Source organism: Lepisma saccharinum, chromosome 1 (assembly GCF_977018435.1).
Source record: "Lepisma saccharinum chromosome 1, izLepSacc3.1, whole genome shotgun sequence".
NCBI lineage: Eukaryota > Metazoa > Arthropoda > Insecta > Zygentoma > Lepismatidae > Lepisma > Lepisma saccharinum.
This window is the reverse complement of record NC_139229.1, coordinates 160,120,537-160,134,964: the sequence shown is the minus strand read 5'-3', so window position 1 is coordinate 160,134,964 and position 14,428 is coordinate 160,120,537. Positions and strand designations below refer to the sequence as shown.

Here is a 14,428-nt window from a genome sequence, read left to right as displayed (position 1 = left end):
CACAGCTTTTCTGCCTCCTTAGACCAGTGTCTCTCAACCGACGGGCCGCGAGAAGTTCTGAAGTTTGAGAATTGCAGCCCGAGATGGCAACCAGCTGAAAGAAGGCCTTTCGTTCGGCGTTCACTAGCGACAAAAGGAAATTCTTTCTCACCAGTGCTAGCGAGGATTCAAAGACACTGAGATGCAGCCTCGTAATTTGAATGTTAACGGCTCGGTCTTCCTTCAGCTGGGCCGGAAGGGTTAAGCGACTTGCAGCCAAAACTGGCAACCACCTGAAAAGATGGGCTTTCGTTCGGGGTTCATCAGCGATAAGTTCACCTGGAAAGATGGTTTCGACCGCCATAACCAGAAATCATTTCCCGACAGTGGCAAACCGGCCGGCGCGTTGCTTCCCGCTTCCAAATTTGGAGGACCACGGTCAACTTAGTTCGTGCACTAATTATTATTAATAAATATATTGAAAGGGAAATATTTCGATTAATTGAAATTTTTCGGTGTCCGAAATCAATGAAAATCAGCACTACCTAATTTTAATGATGTTGCGCAGAGAAACTAAAAGATTTCATTAAATCCAGTCGTTGTCAACTAATTTAAACCAAATTTTATATTTTCTCAACCTAGACAAAATCGAACTAATGCACTCTACGATTATTTATACCATAATTTATTCATAAATATTACATTTCAAGGGTACAAATTAATTAACGTATAGAGTTTTTTTAAAAAAAAATAGCAAGCTATTTACGAGTAAAATTGTTGGGATTGGGCTATCGACTTTTGAAAAACATTTACCGGGCCGCGGGTTCACGCTGCCTTAGACTAATCGCATCGATTATTCGACTGTTGGGAATGATGACTTGATCAAGGCACGACACCAAGAAACACCCATATTTATTCCGAGACTAGAAGCTTAAACTTTCTGTAGCGAGATCGTTGAGTCAACGCGCCCGACATTTTTTTTTTTTTTTTTTTGAGAACACAAATACATTCCATTGAAGAGGAAACGAATGGGATGTCAATAAGTGATTTGAAATATCAAAAATTAACCACTATGGAATGTGCACATTTAAGTGATTAACTTTTCTTCTCTCTGTCTTTTAAAGTTCTAACTGATCGCCCGATATCCAGAAATGACAGAACAAAATTTTAAGTCTCGGACCGTCGCTGCATCTGCTTCGGGGAAGCTAACCGTAATGTAAATTTGCATTTCTTTCCATTGTCGTTGTTTGAGCCGACGCCCATTGTTGGCACAAACATTTTCCGTTTTATTGAGATGTTTACAAAACATAAAGGCTCTCTCTTGCATCAACCAATTCACTGCATGGTCACGTGACGTGAAACTGCATCCAATTAACAAGCAAACTCAAAGAGTGTGGCCATCTTACCTCGGATGAGTCCTGGTCGGTATCCAAGCATACAATCCGAAGCGCCTCCTCAAGTGAAAATTCATCTGTCAAGACATTTAAAGACGGAGCTGAATCATCTACTGGTAGGATGGATGCGGTCTCATTTTTAACAAGTTCATCATCAATGTTATCTTGCTGAACATATTCACCTGGAAACAAAGAGAAATGACAATTCAAAAACAATGGTTATGTGATGCTAAAATTTTGTGAACGGGAGACAGTATAGGAACAACATAAAGGAGAAATGTGGTTCAAGATGACTTTTTTTTTTTTTTTTTTTAATATTCTGTCATCATCTGGTAGATATTTGAGTATAGTTATACGGTATAAACATATCCTAATGTATTGCTGTTCGCCTTGTCAGTTAGTCTTTTAATCCTAGACAGAAACGTCTGATAAATGGCCTACTTTGTGCACCAAAATTTTCTAGAACATGTCAGGCCGTTGACAGAAACTCCTCGTTGTTGTTGTTATTATTTAGAATTTTACACTAATTTTTTCAGTCTGACACATTGTTAAGCTTGGCCAATCTGTTGGAATACTATCAAACTGAAGCCTATTTCATTATTAGCGACTGTTAAAAAATATTATGCTGTTTGCTTTTTCTAATTTCAAACGAACGACTTCAATTTCCAGGCGGTGAAGGTTAACATGATTTGATTTTGACTTAACGTTGCATGTTCTGGCACTTTTGCTAATCGCGATCATCAGAATGAGTGATGACATGATGAAAGGACACTAACAAAGAACACCCATACCGTGGCCGGGATTCGAACCCGGAACATTGGTCCTATCGTGACACCGATGCACATAAGTGTCGTAAGATCAGGGGTGCCCATCCCCCCCAAGGCCAAGCGCATCCCCCCAAATCATATTATTCACGCCCTTAAACCATATCGTAATCCCCACAAAATATTTAATTACGACAGCGTGTCTACCGAAAGTAATTTTTTTCTTAGCTTTACTGAACATTATAATTGATTTGCCCCTCCTCCCTAAACAGGGGTGCCATTACTCAAGACCACCTCTAAAATCGTTCATCATAATCGAAAATATCGCGTGGATCCCACTTTAAACTGTAGGTTCAGTCCCGATTAGCCTTAGAGTGCATAAAGTGGACTTAAAACACCAAATCAATCAATCGAGAATATCGCTTGTCTTGCAATGCAGCTTTAGTATAAAAACTTCATATTCATCTCATTAAAGCGCCAAACACACATCGTAGCAACAAATTATTGCGAGCGAAACGAGCAAGAAATTTTTTACATCCATTTCTTTGCAGGCTTTGAAGAATATTCATTTAATGGGGTCTTAAGATCCCGAGATATTTAGTATTTTCCTTTGGTACATCCGGGGTCGAAAACGTGTGGATGCCTTATCACTAAATACAGTCTCAAAATGTAATGTTCGAACACTCTCTCCACTACAGAAATCCCTTGACAATCTAAGATTTAACACTTTATCAAGAGATTTCTATCTCCCCCTTTAAATTTCATACTCATTCCTACCACCAAAATTTCCATGCCAATTTTAGACTTACTGTTAATATTGAAGAGTAGATATTGCCTCCTCCAAAAACTTAATTCTCAGTCTCCACACCAGAATTTCCGTAATAGTCTAAGACAATAGTAATACACAACAATTTGATACCCCCTTCAATTTAATGCTCAATCCCCCTCTAACTAAAGTACTAGCCATGATCTAAGACCTAGAGGTGGATACTGCCCCCCCCCCAAAGTTTAATTCAGAATCCCCCTCAGAACCCACGTGTCAATTAAGGCCTAATATATAGGAGTTCGATATCTCCCCCCTTTCGATAATGCCCTAAACACTTTCATTTCTTCATCTAATGGATTAAATATGGTGCATTTAAGGCGTAAAATTTTTGCATATATTTTGGAAAAGATATAAATGTTGAATTTTATATTATTTGAAGGAGAAAAATCCCCCCCCCAAATCTCGATGGCGCAACCTGTGGGCACCCCTTCCGTAAGAATAACGTTACATGCAACTTTCTGGAAATTGTCGCTTTTAAAAGTTGAGAATAGTTTTTGTAAAATAATATAAAAGTCGAAATGCTTATCAACATTCTAATTAATTTTATATCATGAATGAATTGTATTTCCAACCGCTGAAACAGATTAAGGACTCAGAACAGCCTTTTCTGAAATCAAGGAACTTAATTGGACGCGTATGAACTAAATAATTGCATAATGTTATGGAATAATATTAATTTGCTCTAGCATACCACCAAAATTTCGAAAGAAAATCTTTCCGACACATCGATGCCTGACCCAAGATTCGAACGCATAAACACTGACATTGTTGCGCGCTACGCTAATGACTCCACCGCAGAGACAGACCGCTACCTTTATGATTTTAAGAAATATGAGAGATACAGTCCCTGTAGTATTTAGAAAATTCCCAATGGTGGGGATTTCCCCTCATCCTGCATACAAATTACCATCTTGGACACAGTCAATACTTTTCTGGAATATTTTCTGTAGCTTTAAAAATGTATTGCCTACTGCCGAGTGTATATCTTTAATGGATTCTCTTCACTTGTTACTGGACCAAAGGTTTTCTTGCATAATATAATAGACAGTGTTGATACGTATTGTAGATGACCTACATGCACTTTTTGGGCCGTCGCAATGCATGCGATCTTTTCTGCCTGACGTCCGACAACATTATCACCTTCTCTGTAGGATCATTGGAGAGAATGGACGCTTTATTATGTCATTCCGAATGAAAACTGTGTCCTCGTTGCCTCAAATCGCACAATGATAAGATGTCCCTCGACGTTCTCAAGGAGCACTGAAGCAAGTGAATACTTCACACCTGTTGGCTGCGTCTCGTAAAACTGTAGAAGGTTGCATTGCATTCATAAATACATACATACATACATTAAGTGTGTTTCTATGTTACATTTACACTTTATTGTGAAATTATCTCACTTCTATACGTTTCTATGAACGACTTTCTAATTAAGTATATAGATATGTCACATATTGAACTTGATATATATTTAGAATAAGATCTGAAAAATAATTCAGTTAGGACACGAGTATAACTTTTTGGGGACGTGTAAAGCTATCAGGTATCCTTTTTTTCCTTCATCCCTGTCCAGACTTTTTTCTGGCTGCAGTAGATGGGAGAATGTTTCAATTTTTGGTACACACATTCAGGAAAGGCATACTTCGTTATACCAACTGCTGATACGTATCATTACACTAATTCTAATATGTCAGTTCAAAGAGGGCAGCGTGCCACTACAGCAGAGGGCCTCGCGCTTCCGATATATGTCTAGGGAACATAAAGTAAAACAGGACAAAAGAGGACGCATTTTTAAAAAATCGAAAAGGTGTCTCCGAAATATTTTACTCTTTAAATTCGGTTCAACAATGCAAGAATTGAGCGAAATGGCTAATCTCAAGGTTTCAGCCTGTTGGCTTCTCTGCTGGCACTAACGTCATGTTATCTGACAGGCAGTGGCGTGCCCAAGGGGGGTGATGGGGGTTATAACCCCCCCCCCTTCGCCCAGTATTCCTAAAAAAGAACGTCAAAGATAGGAAAATATGACAAAATGAGGGCTGACTACCAAGAAAAGTCCTGGGCACGCCACTGCTGACAGGTAAATAAATGTCAGTAGAAAGACAACAAAGAATCAGTAGTGCGTGACTGCATACAAATATGTAACAATATGTAATCATTACTTAATACTAATACCATGTTGCTCTAAGTGTTGAATTCTACAGAAGGTGTCTATATTTTCAATTCAAAATATGAGAACTTCATATAATCCACAATGGACATTGCGTTTCCCAACTGAAGCCCTAAGACCAAATGTACGCGGGAGAAGTGCTGAACTAAGTGTAGAATTGTAACTTGGAATTTGATTAAGTATCTTTACTTAGCATGCCTATCGAATAGGCTAAAAATAGGCAGGAAGTATAATCTGGTGCAGTACCTTAATTCGTACATTCGTGGTTTCATAGTTCGTAGAGGGAGGAGGTCCAGAAGGTTCGAACACCGACCCCGAAAGATTTTAAAAGTACTACAATTAAATAATTAAAACATACTTCTTTATCATTTGTTGTATAATCGAGGGTTATTTCTGCCGAACTTACTGGAAGGCAAGGATTAGATTTTAATCATACGGCTTTGAATTGACAGTACCTAAGACGATTAGCACTAGCACATACTGCCTCCCCGATAGTAGTGGTAGCGTCGTCGCCCGGGTTCGATACCCGATGGAGGCACATAGTGGTTCGGATCCCACTTTAAACTATAGGTCCAGTCCTGATTAGCCTTACTGTGCATACAAATTTTGGCGATCTTAACTACACGTATGCTAGATAATGAATACGTGCTGTTATACCATCTTCTTTAGCTATTCATGTAATAATAACAATTCAATATTAATTAATTTAATATTATGAATAAACCTATAAATTACATTAACGCATTAATTTAAACATTTATATTATCATTATATTATTATTACTATTATTTTTATTTCCAGCACCAGCTTTAATATTGAATAATGTGTATAGCAGCTTTATTGAAATAATAATCTATTCTTACCGCCCTTTTTCCACTGTGCACCAATTCAGTGAAATAGGCACAATTGTGCTTACATTCTTTTTTTTTTTTTTCATTTCTTGTTATTTTACATCGATTTTCCACCCTAGGCAATAATGGTGATGGGAACCAATGGCTAACTGACAAAATAGATGAAAGGATAAACACAATGAAATGTCCATGCTTTACATGGGATTGAAGCCTAGGGCCCTGACTTACAGTATGATGCTAACCACTGTGTCATGAGGGCTGGCTAATCATAGGCAAAATGGAACATTCGGCAAAGAGATGTTGCGAAATGTGTTCATAATTACATAAAATCAAGGTGGTGTCTGGAGAGGAATGATCCGGAGGAATTCCCTCTCTCGTTGCTAATTGTTTACTCTTGGAGGGGTGGGGACTACATATAATTTATGTAATATTTGATGTTTCATGAGTAGTTGCTGGAAATTCCCCAACGGAAATTTTTTAAATATTACACTGCACAAAATCATTATATTAGGAATAATAATATTAAATAGAACAAAAGTTCCCTTCTGAAATGTCCTTGTGCAGTTGATTGGTGATTTTCCTAACTTTTTGTTTGAGAATACGTAACAATATGAAAAGAATGGGAAAATTTGTTTCCCCAAAGTTGCTTGTTACTCCCAGTCAATAATATACATATTTATATTGATGATTGCACTCACAGTAACTAAAACAACACTGTACAGAAACTAGTTGTAAAGAAATGTTATAGATTCAGGTGTAAACAGGAAATGCAATCCAATGTTTTGCAAAGAAAATCAACTTTTTTGGAAGGAAATGCATGTACATTATTTAATATTATTATTAACAAGCATAACTAGAAAAGAAATGCTAAAATATAACTAAGTTTCACTGTTGGTTTTACTAACATTTCACCTTCTCATTTTGCAACATATTTAGTTGCTTTTTATAAGACAATATTAAAAAAAATATACTCATAGTTGGACCTTTACACATACTTCTAAAACAGTGTATTCAAGTCCTATCAATTTCGGAAATTTTATTTATTAATACAATTAATATTTTTAACAAAAACTTTAAATATGTAGTATTCACTACTAATAACATGGGTACACACTGTTGGTTTCACACGTGTTGTCAGCTTATTGAGATTTACAAGCATGAAAACAAATTTTAAAATCTAAAGGAAATAACTATTATATAGTGTTTGTTTTAGGAACAGGGGGAGGGGTAAAATCATGCCTGGCAGGATGAAAGCTTCTCCTTTATTGCCAGGAATACTTCGGTCTTGAGGGGTAAAAATCTCTGGCATCATCCCTTTATCTTGCACCTTGTAATGATCTACTTCTGGTATACATACACATGCGGTTTTTTCAAGAGAAAATATGACTGGATCAAAGAGATAACTCAAAATCATATTTGAATAATTGATTGTTACTTTTTAAACATTATTTGATTCACTCATATTTTGGTATGACAAAATTTTGTGTTGAAAGCCTCAGATGTGGTAGACTGAAAGTATTTATACAGACATGAACATTCTTCCAAATTCTATTAGAATCGATTCACTAGGACTGAAGCTACTAATATAATACAAGTTGTGCAAAAGATTACTCATCTTACTCAAATTAAGTTCTTATCCAGTAGATTCATATGAATCCGACATCAATCTTAAATACTGTTTTAATTAAATATTTTCAGTTCATGCTTATCCTAGATCTATGATTATATCAAAATGGTTAAATATGTCAATTTTACACTGCATTTCATTTCAAAGGAATGTAGAATTGCTGCTCTCCTCCACTACATGAAATGATTTTTTATTTTAAATGTGCCATTATTGAAACTTAAATGAATACAGTCTTCTTCAGAAATGTGAATGTGCATAATCCTTATTGTTTACTCCCTACTAAGTATTTTCATAAAAATATCTCATCAATTTGTATATTTTTCTTTAAATATTTGCACATAAATATTACTATACAAAAAATAACTTGTGCAAATTTGTTAAAAGGTCCACCATGCATTCAACATTAAAAAAAATAGTATTAAATAAGAAAAAGTTTAATGTATGTCTGTTGCAATGTAAGGGTATTTTTGGCATAAAAAAGAACTGAAAGCATTTTAAAAATAGATCTCTCTTATGTACGAAACTTTCCACAAGGTAAACTAAATTACATGTGGAAAAAAAAAAACGTACAAACATTTCTTTTAAAAAGTACAAGAGGTGAAGCTTTATTCTAATCACCTAATTCACAGACCATCTTTGTGATATATATATATATATATATATATATATATATATCATGTATGTGCTTCAAAAAGTAAATTAAATATCGTAGTTTTCTTACTCGATGACAGAAAAATGTTTGATAGACTTGACTGAATATAATTTTAGTAGTTACAAATTCATGAACATTATTTTAAAATTGTATGAACTACATACAATGCAATTATTAATATTAAATTAATATTTGGATAGAGTTACATTCTCATTTGCTATGGTAAATAAAACTGAACTAGTCACATATCAGGATAAGTCTAGCAACAAAAGAAAACAAAAAATGCTTTCAGAAATTAGTTTCTTATGACATTAATGGATGATATTCAACTTAACGTCATCACGCAGTGCACTTTGGGAAGAAACAGCATAAAGTTAGACAAACAGATTCACACGTGTTAAGGGAAGCATATGAGAAGCCTTCTTACAGCTAGAAATTTGCTATAATTTATATGTGCACATTCCTCATATGATCATGACAATCATACCTTGAATCACTTCGGCAAAGATCATATGCACAATGCTTACACAGCATGATTCAATGCAGGATCTGATCTGTTTACCTGAAATATGGTGGCAGAGAGTGATTTTGTGCAATGAATTGTGGGGGAAGTTTATCGCTTAATATTTCTTCAGGAAATTTTTCAAATTTCTCAAGTCTACAGGGGCACTTCTATCTTCATTGTGTAGTATTTTACACTGAAAACTATCACCAGTAACTCAAGACAAAATATGCAAACTTCATATATCTTCAGCTTTTTTTTTAATTTCCACTTCATATACAATTTTTCTAACTGTTTCAATGTTTGTTTCCTTAAAAAAAAGTCCTTCATATTCTTTATCCTTGTTCATTTCTTTACCCACCTGAAGAAGAAAAGAACTGGCTCAAAATAAAAACCTAAGAGGGTTGGGTTTTCACCCCTCCAAGAAAAGGAATCGTGCAAGTCATCCTTCCAAAATGTACTTTCCTTCCAAATTACAACCTACAGAGGCCATATGTTCCTGTCTATCCCTTCAACAGACGCTATCCTGGGAAATCTAAAACTCTAACAATTGTACCACCTTTCAGCGCACCATCTAAATGTATCTACTGAATTAATTGCTTCCTGTCGGGACTCCTATTGACACCTGCCACAAGCCATGTTGGGGGAAACATTTTACCCACAACCTCCCTTCTTTGTTCACTCTAAGAGGGAGTTACAATCTAGCATCTTGGATCAAGGGAACTTCCATTAACAGCAGAAGCATAAAAAATACTAATGTTACCTCAATCTCTGTTGTTCAGAAGATCAGAGGTGTTAACACGAACTTTGATGGACAACAGAAAAATGCAATGGGAAAAGAAAGAAATCGAAAAAATACAAATGTATATTAAAAATAGTACATTAATAATAAAGAAAAATTTCAATTTCTAGAATGAATATACATTTACAATGAAAATAAAGGGGAGGGGGGTTACTTTTAAACATATTATAAATTCTGCCTGTAAAATCTGTCATGTATTTATATTATTACACTGAAAATGTACTCTATTTTGAATACTGATATTATAAAACTAATGTGATAACTGTATTCTGCATTGTCTGTAATGCTATTTTCATCACCCTTGTGATTTATTACCAAATGGAAGAGAATACAAAAGAATGGTTATATATAATAGCCCAACCAGTATACACTATTATAACGAAGTTGATTAAAGCACTGTAAAACTCTCAAGAAAAATATTCACATTTTCAGAATCTGAGATTATGTCTAACATTTTAAGAATCTGTGATTATGTCAGAACATTTTAGTGTATGGATTTTTTTTATTTCTTTACCAAGTAATTTTAATCTTAACAAATTTAACCCAAACACATTCTTTGTAATCACTTCAAAAAGAGCTACTTGAAATGAATATATATTGTTCCTGTTACAGTAAAAAAAACTGGCCTGATATTTTCATGGCAAAATTCAAAATGCAGTTAATAATGGCAAAAAGTAATTTATGCATATTATACTTACGTTTCCAGTGTATTCATGAATTTAAACATGCCAAAAAGCACGTTCACACAACACTAAGCACTAGGTATTTTCACTATCTTCCTACCCAGTATTTATATTGATATCAAATTCTTCAATTTTAAGTGCATACATATGCATATCACATTTTCTGGTGTTCACCATACAAAAAATAGAAAAAAGTCACTATCACAACTGCCACATACATATGGCTTCAATCACTGTTCCGTAAGTCCTCAGTGTCCATGGAACTTTGCAACTTGGAGTTGCAGCATTATTATTAGTACTGCAACAAAGCACTTCGGTAGGCATTAAAAAATTTAACCGTACGTCCAATCACCAATATGGCTGACACCGTAGCACTGTGTCTGCTGACTGCACTAACAATGGCATGGACCCAAGAGGAAGGGTGTTCGGGCAAGGGTTGACGAGCGAATGGTGTTCAATGCTTGATTTCCCATAATCCCTCAGCTATCCCATAATACTCGAGTCTCTTGTCTCCTGCTGAGTTCAGCAAGTCTCGCCCATGAATACTTGTTACGTTCCAGCTTTCCAAGGCCTTCGCGTTGCATGCTAGCTTCATGCTGGCGTTGCTGTGTTGCCACGGTATAAGAACTTGTGGCAACTGTGTCTGTTAAATGTTCATTGGAGTGAACAATGTAGATGATCTGATAAGCTTACTCTAGGTATATGAAAATACAGTTACTGCTGTTGACTCCCCGTGAAAAGGATATGACACGATGCTGTGGTAACACGTTCTCGGCATCAGATAGAACAGGCCAGCTTGGTGATACAGCAAAAATGTTTCCAGAGAGGTCTGGCAAAAGAGACTATGTGGCAACAATGTTAGCACAGCCCCCAGATTCCTCCTCTACGCTGGATGGACCAATACCTGCAGGTTTTGACAGCCAAAATAAATGGTAGGCAATTTTAATAATGCAACAAAACCCAAAGACCGTCTTTCAGACATCAATGAATAATACTAGCATGCAGTGGGGAGACCCTATTGTACCCCTGGATTCCAATTCAATGGGCATTGTTTCAGAAGTGGAGGGGAAGTAAGCCGAACGAACGAAACAAGATGGTTGAGAGTAACAAAGCTTACCTGGCTGAAAAGGCCATTATCTCCAACAAAATGCTTATTTTCGTCAAAATTAATGCAATTTGGTAAAGAACATTTATTTCAACAATAGATGTGAATATATGCTCATTTCTAGGAAATCTATACATGTAGATGTAATGAATCAACCTAAACATGCAGATGTAATGTATCAACCTAAACATGTAGACTTAATGTACGAAGGTAATTTAATATGCTATAAATATTACAAATTAATTTCAAAATATTTTTTTCTAAAAAATATTTTTCTCTCCCACAAACATTTATGTAAAATGAATTTCCATTATTTCAAGACAACATGCCTAACATTAAAATTTAACTTTCAGGCACATTTTATTGAAAACTAAATATTCATGTTCATCCTTGTAATTGTACATTTTGAAAATTACTGCAACTCAAAAATCAAATTTATTGAAAATGTAAGTACTGGACTTCTCCCATTTCAATATCAATGAATGAAATTTACACACTCATACTCCCTATTTTCTCCCCTACCCTATGGTTATTGTTCCCTTACAATCGTGCTCAACTTCTGAATATAAACTTGGAAGTCGCAATGCCATGTCATGACAACTTGCACTCTCTCCGTTAAAAATTAGGTTAGCATAATAGATCCCTAACCACCAAAACAGGGCTATTCATAGATCAAAGCCACTTTCAGAAACAATAAGCTAACTCCAAAAATCACACTAATTTGATTTACCACAAGCACTTTCTTGCATATTCAAATGCAAATGACCATATGTCAGTAAATATAAAACATTAAGATAATGTCTTACGTGCCATGTAAAGGGGATATGTTTTCTTTATGTAATAAAAGCAAATGTACCTATATATAAGATATTGGTGCCCTTCCATAACTCAAAGTTCAAGTCCATTATGTTTCTAAACAGGTAAGAGATAAGACAAATGTCAATAATAATAATAATAATATGTAATAAATTTTTCATTTTCAGTTTGCAAGCCTTAAAAGGAAATAACACTAGTATTGTGTTTTCTTTTTATAGGTTTTACATGTTCAGAACTTTTAAGCACATACTGTCACACAATATGGCAAACAAATTACCAAATGCAGAAAGAGCTTAATTATAGATTTAGCATAACTCATAGCAAAAAAATATTTTAATACAGTAATATCTAAATTCATACAGTGGCATTGTTTTCTGAAATACTGGATCATATGATCTCTAGGATTTGATACTGATTGCATTAGCTTACAAAAATTGCCATACAGCTGATTAGTTGAAGTGGATAGATCAGTTTTAACATGTTTCCATTGAAAATAAAAATTTCTGGGAATAATAGAAAACTAAGTTGTTCAGCATTATTGTTTTCATTATATTAGTTGATTAAAATTTTTAACATTAAATTTAATGTGAAACTAAAAATTCTGGCAATAAGAGAAAATTAGGATGATATTACTGTTATGATATGATCATTTCTATCAAGACTGTTAATTTAATATCTGTATATTAAATTTTATGCAAAACTAAAAATTAGTTTCCTTGGGATTTCTTACTCTTACAATTAATCTTCCACAGTTGTGAGTACAGGATAATCCCCCTGCCCACATCTCATCTCATATCCATGGATTTGGTTTTCATATTTCTTCCGAAAGTTTTTTTTTTTCTCGTTATCCGCAGTTTTCACTGTACTTGTTGCAAAATTATCACAAGAGTTGTGAAAATAACATTTAAATATGTTTAATAATGGCTCTAAGATGAAAAAGTAGTGATGCTAGCAATAAAATGTAAAAATTTCTTACTGAGAGCAATTTATCACATAAACATTATCATACATATGTAAATAAAAAAATGACATATAGTGTAGAGTTTGCTACTATACATAATAGTTCTTGGAATGTACCATCCAATGATATGATGACCATGTATGAATTAGATACAAAACCCTTCCTCCCGCTAGCCTTTCTGCAATAAATGCTACGACACTGCTACACACACACTTTAGTGCTTTGTTCTCTCATATTCCCATTAAAGCTATTTGAAAATTTACATAGACCATATTAAATGTCCCAGAAGAATTTATTTATTTAAGGTGTTTAAAACATTCCAGAAAAAAGATAAAAGATACTATTAGGGATATAAAATTTATTGATGTAATTCAACTCTGGAGAAAGCTCTTGACAGTTTATTTCACACACTTAACGTGGAAACTCTCATCGCTAAAAAATACATATATATATATCACTGTAGAATATTCCTTACTATTGTTATTCTTCTATGCTGAAATGAAAATGTGAAACTCTTTCTCGGAGACAAAATGAAGTATGAAATGGCATCCTTTTCTCTTTTTCTAGACTATAAAGATGGGCCCTTCCCTTCCTTTCATTCACGACATCTGACAAGTATGGAGGTTGTATTTTTTCTCACTTGCTCCCCCATAATTTACCAAGATGAAGATGTAGCTTCTCTATCATTAGTACAACACGAATTGAAGTTTTAGGTTATCATCTTCTGAGGACATGTTGCAAAAATATATAATCATGACAACTCCCTTCTAGTTCTGAAACCATTGTGATCATTTTGTATTGTTCCGTAGAACTCAGTTTAAAAGCTATTCATGCTTAAAGTATCATTTATAATAACCATAATTTGTCGTATGGCTAGAAGAAGTTCAGTGAACCTACTACAGTCCTAAAATGTGTAATATCAATCGCAGTGAACCACTTGTACCAGAAATAGTAAAGAGTACATGGCATTTTACCACAAATGTTTAATTTTATTGGAGAATCAGGCAATTTTTATTCAGGGGGAGGGGTTCTTAATTTTCCTTCCAATCTTACATATACCAGCTACATAGGAATTTAAGCAAAATGCACGTAAGCATTTTTCATTTAAATTTCTAGGTAGCACACGTACTGTGGGATATACTAGGCACCTTCAACTTCATCTGTGTTTCGAAGACAACAAATAATGCTGCGGTATCACTGACAAGAGACAATTGACTGATCACAGAGCAGAAGGTGAAACCAGGGCTGGCTCAGTAACTCAGTTAGTAGAGTTATTGGTTCGAATCCTGGTCGAGACTG

General features: G+C 34.8%; 1 protein-coding gene across 5 annotated transcripts in view; it reads right to left on the bottom strand.

The window, feature by feature from the left end:
• LOC146003019 (segmentation protein cap'n'collar-like) overlaps positions 1-14,428 on the bottom strand; it is a 322,044-nt gene that overhangs the window by 65,103 nt on the left and 242,513 nt on the right. For all 5 annotated transcript variants that reach the window (XM_083141194.1, XM_083141187.1, XM_083141182.1 and 2 more), the window contains one exon: positions 1,386-1,555. In XM_083141194.1, coding sequence (XP_082997320.1) covers positions 1,386-1,555 — 170 coding nt within the window. The remainder of the gene's footprint in view (positions 1-1,385; positions 1,556-14,428) is intronic.